The 9,900-nt window shown below is 35.9% G+C and overlaps 1 protein-coding gene across 1 annotated transcript in view; it reads left to right on the plus strand.

The window, feature by feature from the left end:
* Nucleotides 1–830: 830 nt before the first annotated feature.
* Nucleotides 831–9,900, plus strand: part of AASDHPPT (aminoadipate-semialdehyde dehydrogenase-phosphopantetheinyl transferase) — a gene marked incomplete at both ends in the record, with an annotated part of 15,543 nt that continues 6,473 nt past the window's right edge. Inside the window, one exon of the mRNA XM_010017922.1 lies at nucleotides 831–1,056. Coding sequence (XP_010016224.1) covers nucleotides 831–1,056 — 226 coding nt within the window. The remainder of the gene's footprint in view (nucleotides 1,057–9,900) is intronic.

Genomic DNA, 9,900 nt, shown 5'->3' on the forward strand with positions numbered 1-9,900 from the left:
AGCCGCCTCTGGCATCGCTCGTGGCCCCGGGACCGGCCCTTTCCCCTGTGGACGCGGTTGTGTCTCAGTAGATTCAGTACTTCTCGTAGGAAGATACACCCTGCGAGGTCATTTCAGAGATGTTAGAAAGAATTAATTATCAGCTCTACTTACACCTTCACTTAAGAGGAGAAGGGCACGTTTGCGGTCTGCTATGAGTAGTTATTCTGAAAGACTTCACAGGGTTAATGTTGTAATGTCAAGTTAGACAAAACTGATGTACAGTAGACTATACATGAAGGCGGTAGTGTAATGTGTTAGAAAATAAAGCTGTTTTACGTAATTCCGGTTTTAAGTCTCAGATAACTGGCAGTAATAAAGACTAATGCTAATTATGTGTGAGAAATTCCTTGTCACTTTCAGCTGTTAAGCATTTCATTTAATGCCAAAGTAACTTAATGAATGTACTGAAAGGAAAGCTGTTGAGACAGTTTTACTAGTCAGTGTGGTATAAGAAGTATTTATCTCTGCAATAAAGTATCCTAAATAAGGTTGAGAAGGAACTATTTTATGTGATTCTTCTAGGCTGGGATAGCTTTTTTTATTGGGTTGTCTCTGTCCTAATAGTGATAACAAATGTATTCTATACTTGGTCTCGTGAACTCTTTTTCTTAAATTTACTTGGTGCAGGCTTTTTATAAAAGGGAGAAATCTAAATGATTGGGCTAAAATACACTCATGTCAGTAATAATAAAGCCACTTTTTAAAACAAAGCATTTTTTCTAGCAACCACAGATATTCTGCACATAGCATAATAGTTCCATTTGAATCACTTCCATTTTATTTCATAGGCTGGTCGCCTGCTGATACGGAAATTAATTGCAGAGAAGTTGTGCATACCTTGGAATGAAATACACTTGCAAAGGACATCAAAAGGAAAACCTTTCCTGGCAAATAACGTACTTGGTATCTATTCGGATTACAACTTCAATGTCTCTCATCAGGGAGATTATGCAGTTCTTGCAGCTGAGCCTGAGCTTCAAGTTGGCATTGATATTATGAAGACTAATTTACCAGGTAATGCATTATGGTGACCAAAGTGGGTTCTCTAGTGTTTAAATGCTGATTATTTTAACGTTTCCCAAGGAACCAATCTATGTCCTACAAATGTAGTGTAATTAGAAGAGAGAGTATGAACGTATTGTGTATTCGCTATTTTAATTATGAAATGCACTCCTCATAGATTATTTTGGGTTATATGTTATGCCAGATATGGATATATTTCCAGAACCCTGGAAAAATAAGGTCATGTATCCTGCTATGATACTGGCAAAATTGGCATCTGCAGCTATTTTAATTACAGGTTTGCTGTCTGTTAGGTAGAAGCAGGGACAGCTTTCCAGCTAGGGACAGTGGGATCCAACGCCATGGAAACTCTTATAGTATGTCAGTGTTAGTTCTTTGTCCCATAAGCATGGACGTTGTATGTGTCAGCAACAAGGCCCAGTACTCTTAGCAAACTGGCATCAGAGATTTGTTGTGAGTGTGTGTAGTATTCTCCAGTGAGAGGAGATCATGAGGAGGGAACATTTGAGGTGCTGTTAAAAGACCAGACTTCACAAACTTTAGCTGTTAGCCTATTTATTTGTATGAAATGTTGCACTAACCTGACTTTATTAGTGAACTTAGGGAACAAAATTGTAAATCAGAGTTGTAGCAAAGTGTATGTTTAAGTACACTTTTATGGAGATCATTTAGTTCACAAATGTTCATTGAGGTATGACTGGGTTAAAGAAGAAACATACTGGGATTTACAATTTACTGGAATTTTAGTTTTTGAGAATCTTCCACAAATGTTTAACCAGATGTGATCATAAGAGCTGTCTTCTGAGAAAATCTCTCTTCACAATATTCAATTTGCCCAGTATTTTATGCTATGGAAAAATTTGTGTAGTAAGGTAAAGATTCAAATTAACCCTGACTGGATAACTTTATTCTTGATTGCCTTACAACTTTTTAATGATTATTACAAGTGTACAGTTTTGGATTGGCATGTTTAGGCTAAAATGCACAGGAACTACAGTAATCTAATCTTCTGTGATCCATCTACTGTAGACTCTCAGTCTAAAGGTGGTGGTCAGCATGTAAGGCCACTGTAGCCAGTGGAGTACCCCACACCAGAGCAGTTGCATATTTCGTAGCAGGAACTATGGCCTGTGGGTAAGGCTATGCTGGAACAGGTACACCCCTGAAGGGATTGCAGTAATGTAGGGTCAAAATACCAGATTAAGCTCAAGACTGCTGCTTATCATACCTCTCACAGGCAAAACAAAACAAAGTGATGTCCCAGCTATTTTCCCTCCCAGTATCTTGCACACCCTCAGCCTATTTGCTGATGGAGAAGGCCTTGACGTCATGCAAACATTTTTGATATTTGTTATATCTAGGCAAAGATTTAAAACACAGTGCCATGCAGGCTGCTATGTTAAAAATTAACACCCAGACCCAGTACCCCAGAAACACTTTGGGCTTGCTAAGGGTCTTTCTCCAAGACTCCCTAATTACTCAATTTAAAAAGCTTTCCTGTTTCAGTAGGTAAATAGTGAAAATCAAAACCTTCAAATGTTTGTATTTTAAGTTTTTCTTGGAAAATGAAAAATTTAAAGTAATTTATGTAAGAGGTAGGGATATCTCATCCTCTGCTGGCATTTTATGCACCTGGAAGTGTAGCTGGCAGTTTGGACATATTGCCAATGTCATAAGACTTGTCATTGACAAGTCTTATGAAATGTGTTAACACTCTCCTTCTGAAAGTAGGAAACAATTATGAAGAGTAGAGGTTTAATTTTACATTTAGGTTTAGAAACCTGATTTTGTACTGCTTCTCCATTCTCTCTCTTCTCTTGTGTTCCTCTCCATTCCATAACACATTCAACTTTGTAAGGGGGCATATTCTTAGTTTTTTGACAGTTAATAGAAAAAAATCTTTTAACTGCAATATTAGCTGGCTTTACTAAAAAAATAATTTCTACTTTTTTCTTGTATTATTTTACTTATTTATTCATTATTCCTTTCTCATGTGTCTCATGTGAAATTAAGAAATTAAGTAGTGGGCAACTCAAATACCCATTGATCTACTGCTTATTCTGCATGCAGCACCAGAACAGATCAAGGTTCTTCCACCTTGTGTCTCTGTCTACTCTTCATTCAGTGTCCCTAGTCACTGCTGTTGTAGGAGGAGTAGAATCAAAGTTAGGCTGTCAGTATATATGTCAACTTTAGCAGGCTAAGTTTAGGAAAAATTGTCTTGAGTTCATCCTGTCAATCAAGTTTTGGTTGCTATTTTGCCGCTGTCATGTAGCTTTTTAATTGCCTGTCCTAGGGTTTCCATATAACTACATGGTTCTGAAGAAGTAACTGTCATAAGTGTGTCATCATCTGATCATGCACTTCTTTTCTACATTAAGTAATTTAAATAAATATTTCTAGATTAAAAAATTCCAGGTTCCAAATTTTAAAGAGGTTTTGTGTATGTCTAAATGTATTCCTTTGTGGAATTACAATTTGTATTTTTGGAAAAGAAACAGAATAGTAATAAAATTTAGTAATTTTATGTGGGAAAGTGAGCCAGCAAATGAACTATATTAAGGATAGAATTTAAATTACAGTCTTTGTAATATGAACTAAAGCTAGCAGTATTTTCACCTATTTTTTTCTGAAAAAGATATTTGTCTTAGTAGAATTACCTGGAACTCTTTTTACTGCTGTGCTGTGGATATGTGACTTTGACTTTACCAGTATTGTTTTATCTGATAGTTCCACTGAGTGGTGCTCTTGCTCTGTAGTTGATAAGTACATTATATATTTGGGAGTGAGTCCACTATAAATCTTTCTCTGGAATAGCTACAAGGACATAGAGTTCCCTATGCAGAGAGTACATTACAGTAGGTTTGTTGTTTTGTTTTGTTTTCAAATGCTTGTTTGAATACACTTCATCTTGTGATGTTTTCCAACAGAATCTTGATTGAGGCTTCCAATATTCTAGTTCTTACAGTCCTTTATCATTCAACCAGTGAACAAAATATGCAGTGTGAATACACAAGACAGTATCATGCAGCTGGAAGTTTTGAGAAATAGGCTATTAAATTTTGTGGTAGCAAGTAACAAGGAGACCTGGCATATAAACGTTTTATGCCACTTCTTAACCTGTGCTACCTATTTTTGTTGTACTTATGAGCAATAAGAAGCCATCTCTTTTGCTGCAATATTAAAAGCTGAAAAATGAAATTACTGTAAGACATAGTCTTCCTAGTAGCTGAAGACAGGCCACACAAGAAGCTATTCTTAGCAGTGCAAATAGAGACAGTTCTACAAAAGTTCCACAAGTATGTAACAGTTTATCACCTTTTTTCCTCTATTCAGATACTGAACTAAATAATGTGATGGTAGAAAAGGAAAACGTCCTCTTTAGGTATTGTGTGTTGCCTTTTGGTTATCTGGCAGCTTAGTTTTGTAGGTTTAAATTAGGCTTTCAATTTACTTGGTTTTGAAGAATTACTGAGATAAATGATTTTTTTTTTTTCTTTAGATCAGTTTAAGATGAACTCTTGAGTCATTTGGGAAAATGCACACTGCGCTGTAAATTTGTTAATAGAAATTATGGACATAATTTGGCAGGAGACAATGCATATGAAATTATTTTAACCCATTCACAAAGGAGATAAGAAGGATTCTCATAGTACTACTAACTCCAGTAGAGAAAACTCAGCTTGTGATAATGTATTTGACTTCTAACTTACGGACAAGCAATTTTGCAACCTGTCAACTTGGTTTGAATGCTGTGTGGGATGCTGATTTACCAGTCACTTAAACTCTGTAAAGTAGGACATTTTTAGAGACTTAGGAAATAATTATAGCTTAATAAAGATTGCTGTGAGAATCTGGGGGAAAAAAAAATGAAAGTTTAGGTCTTAAGTTCAAGAGTGAATTTGTTTACAGCAATGCATTTTTTTAACTTAGATGGAGTAAGAAAAGCAAATAAATCAACAGTTTATTCCTGATCTTTCATAATGAGCCTGCAATCTTTCTTACCTATTGCATTACAGTTACTTTGAACCAGTCATCTCCAATCTCAGTGTAATTCCAGAACAAAATACTTGACATGCAGTAAAATTAACTTTTCTCATTAATCTTTTGGGTTTATGCTAGGTTTGCTTATTAAAAGACACAAAAGGGTAGAGTTACTGTAAAATTCACGGAATTTTACAGAAAATGTGAATTTTACAGAAAATTAATTTGATCTAGAAATAGTTCCCAAGATGCTTTTTTTAAGAAAGTAGGTTGTTATGTACAAACACTGGCTTGCCTGAAAAGGTTTTGTTTTGGGGGTTTTTTCCGTCATTTTTTTTTTTCTTTCTGAGGCAAAGATACGTAAACAGAACTTGATTAATTTTCGCTTTTTATTCTCATTATTTCATCATTGAGGTGAGGTAATAAAAGATGATAGAGATCTTCAGAGTGATGTCGCACATGAATCAGAGTATCCAAGTGCCACACGAAGAAGCTAAATACCATGTTTCAGTCTAGCTACTGGAGGAAAGCTCTCTCTAGCTAATTATAAACTTTTTGTGTTTCTTTTTGGTAGTCAGAAACTAAACTTGAGACTTAGGCACACCTACATCATAGTCAAGATATTTGGCATTTCTTTTATCTAGCAGCCACATTCAAGCTTTTTTGAACTTGTAATTCTTTTTTAATTGATGCTTTTCAGGTTTTGCAATAAGAATTTCTTCAGCTAGAAAGAAATGCTGAAAGAGATTGTTCTTTGTGGCACTTTTGTCCTTATGATGACTGAACTTCACCGTAAGCAAAGTTTTAATTGGTTTTGGTTTTATTGTTGTATTTCAGTGAACCTCTCAGCAGCAATCAGCATCTAATCTTTTACTTCAAGAGATAATTGCCAAATTATTAGCTAATGGTACAGCTTTAGATATGTAGATGTAGTGTTTGGGATGAAGAAATTAATGAAGGATTTAGGTTAAATGTTACTTCTAATTAATTATGGAAGTCAGAATTTATGAAGATGAAAACACATCATTTTTAGATGTTAAGTAGTGTTAGAACAGCTAACTGATTTCCTTGTTGAACTAACAAAGCACAGTGGTTATATGCCCTTACACTGAGTAAACAGGGAGGAATTTCTTTGTTCTTGTTCTACTTGAAAATGGGGAGAAACAGGTATCTTAAACATGCTCTTAAAGAATACATATTATAGCTGTTTCATTATTGTACTTTGTTTAGTCACAGTTCTAACACTGTTTAAACCTGGAATTGCATCACATTTGTAAAAACACTTGCACATTCTGGTAATTGATTAAATATCAATGCTTGGTAAACTGTGAAAGGAAAATTTGATACTGTGATTGAATCTCCTCTTTGAGGTGAAATAGGCTTTTAGAAAGAAAAAATCTTAATGCTTGATGACTATTTTTTAATAGGGAAACATAAACTCATTGGGATTAAAATAGAAACTGATAGCAAAATGTAGAACAGTAAACAAGAACTTCTGGTGAATAGATATGCTTAAAATGAGGGATAAATTAACAATAAAGAAAGCAAAAAAATTTAAAGCAGGAGTTTTCAGAAAATAAGAGGTAGAACAAAGGGAAACTATAAGAGATTCATATTCTGGGACAGACTTCTGAACAGTGTCCTGACTTTGGCCATCACAAGGAGCTCAGTTGTTCAGCAGCTTCATTACTTCAGTAGGATATCATGATGTGGAAGAACATAGTCCCACAACTGAGGACCAGTTCCACACCAAACACCTAATTTGGAAGAGAGATCTATCATTGGACACTTTCAGAGAAACCATCTCAGCTTGAATCAGCTTGTGTTTTCTAAGGTCACAGAGCTTCCGGGGAGGGAGGAAGGTGGGGAAATTGCATTAGTCAAATCAAGCAGGTGTTAGGAAGTGTGAATCATGTAGTCAAATTCATGTGGAAGATAAAGATGACTTAGTTACTGAGAATTGGCATTTCCCCCCCGCCCTGCTTTGTCCAATATAACATTATATACCAGGTAATCTAGCAGATCCCCATGCACCCCTGGATTCCGCAGTGGTACTAGTTTCTTAGAGATGGGAATACTCTCCTATAATCACATTTTCACTAAAGTACCTACCCTTTCCTCCTACTATTATCTTAATACTTTTATTGTTCAGTGGAAACCATTAGTGATACCATGAGGATAATGTTAGTTTGCAGTATATCTGATTCAGTGCAAAGATAGAAGCTGGGTGTCATCCCCCTTCTGCTGGAATTTCTGACTATGCATCTCACAGCAACACCGAATGTATGCATATATATATGCAGATCACATGTATATATACATGTGTATATGTACACACATATGTGTTATATATTGTATGGTGTGAGAATTAATTGAGAGAAGTTCACGACATGATCTGGTTTTGACATTGAGTGGTCATCCTTATAGTAGTGGGTTTTTGCTTGTCTGTTTTCTGGGAATAGATGATAGTAAGTGGTAGTTTTTCTTCAAAATGTTTATTTTTAAGCAAAGGATTAATTGTCCGAGGTTTCGGTCTTAACATTCTGTGTAGGAAGGTCCTCTAGTACATTATTTCAGAAAATGTTTGAGATCTGGTGGCTTGATACTACTACTGTAGTATAAGACTGTAGATGGTCAGGCATGCATCTTATATGTAGGTGCTGTAGCAACATCTTGAAGGGTTTTTTTGTCATTTTAAAGAGCAAGAGAAGATCATTTAGCTCTGTTAAAACATATTGTGTTCCTGAATGTCCGTTACCTTTAAAGAGATCTGAGCATGTTTGACCTTTTTACACTTCTTTTAATTTTTTTATTTTTTTATCTGTTGTTGTCTCCTTACAACTCACAACCATAATGGCTTTATAAAAGAAAGTCTTTTTTTATATTTATTTAGATTTTTTGGGTTTTGTGTTTATTTTTAGTGTGATGCATTGTAACCTCAATGAATGTTGAAAGGAATTGGAGTTCCTGCTGCTCTAACAAAATGACATGCTTTAACTGTTTCATATATTCTGTAATGGAAAACTGATTAAAATGCCATTTTCATGGAGTAATTTACCTCTTTGCTGAAATGCTGTGGCTACATTAAGCTTTGCTAGCTGTGGTCATACAATGTCTTGGAAAGAGCTTGAGCAAGTAAAAGGTGTAGCCGTTAATGTAGACAAGTTAAGAAAAGATTTGTTATTTTATTACCGCTCATTATAATTTTTTGCTATTACTGTTTAGTTATAACTAAGTATATTTCATTAAAAGGACTTGAGGCTCCTGAATCATCTTAGTGATTAAGACCCCCTGTATCTTAAATACTTTCTTTCTCTACTTTAAAGCAAGCTAAAACCATGCCCTTGCACCTAGGTGTGGTGATGTCAGTAAGCTCTTCAATGGCAAGTGTAAGTTACAGTTAAATGTTTGGGATAGAACATGTAAAAGAATGCTGGAGTCTGAACAAAATTTTTTTTATATTTCCAGAACACTGACAAAAAACAAATACCTATTTCAGACCGTATACTACCCGTCTGTAAATTGATCAGGCGTGAGGTACCCAGTTAATAGCTTGTGACTTCTTTGTCAAAATTGTGATTTCTCTAATGCAGTTTTGGAGGTAGAGCTATCTAATCCATTCTGATTCTTTACTTTCTTTTGTTTAACACTGACTATCAGGGCAGCTTGCATAAATATGCATCACTGCTGTTGGACCCAGTTACAGTAATGTGATTGAAACCTTAGCAGTTTCTCTAGCATTGCAAAGATTTAACAATTCTAACTGCAGGTTAAATATCAAACATTATCAAATTATGTCAGTCTCTTTATGACTTTTCCATTTTTACAGTCTGGGAAATGTTGAGTAATTCAGAGGAGGCAGCCTCAAATTTTCTGACATTTTAAAGTTAATACTGCTTCTCTGAGGTATGCCAAGATAGAACATGCCATCATTAGTTAAATGACAATGATGGATGTTGGGAGAATTGCAGGATACTGGCAGGAACTGGATGGGTCACAAATGAAAATCCAGTTTCCAATTCATACTAAAGCTGTGTGAGCTAATAGATTTAAAAAACATGCTTTGTTAATGTTCTGTTTGGTTTTTCTAATATAGTGATTTATCTAGCTAATTATTTGTCTTGTCAGTTTCTAAAGGTTTGTACAAGGGTTAGTTGGTATTAATAAACAATTAGGATTTGGTCAGCTGTTGCAGAAAAAAATGTTTTCCCTGTATTAGTTTACTTTGGTTTCCTTCAGAGATAGTAAAACGTGATAAAATATGGCTTGTGTCCTACGCCAAAAGGACTGTCAGCCCAAGAGTCTGGGACTCAAAACTTGTTAATCTGGTAGAGTTTGTTAGTTTGCAGGATTTATCATAGAATAGTTAGGGTTGGAAAGGACCTTAAGATCATCTAGTTCCAACCTCCCTGCCATGAGCAGGGACACCACACACTAAACTATGTCGACAAAGGTTCTGTCCAGCCTTGCCTTGAACACCGCCAGGGTTGGAGCATTCACAACTTCCTTGGGCAACCTATTCCAGTGCCTCACCACCCTCACCGTGAAGAACTTCTTCCTTATATCTAATCTAAACTTCCCCTGTTTAAGTTTAAAGCCATTACCCCCTGTCCTACCACTAGAGTCCCTAACGAAGAGTTCCTCCCCAGCATCCTTCTAGGCCCCCTTCAGATATTGGAAGGCTGCTATGAGGTCTCCACTCAGCCTTCTCTTCTCCAGACTGAACAGCCCCAACTTTCTCAGCCTGTCTTCATAAGGGAGGTTCTCCAGCCCTCTTAACATTCTCGTGGCCCTCCTCTGGACTTGCTCCGACAGCTCCATGTCCTTTTTATGTTGAGGACACCAGAACTG

The sequence above is a fragment of the Nestor notabilis genome, unplaced genomic scaffold (assembly GCF_000696875.1).
Source record: "Nestor notabilis isolate BGI_N333 unplaced genomic scaffold, ASM69687v1 scaffold25507, whole genome shotgun sequence".
Taxonomy (NCBI): domain Eukaryota; kingdom Metazoa; phylum Chordata; class Aves; order Psittaciformes; family Psittacidae; genus Nestor; species Nestor notabilis.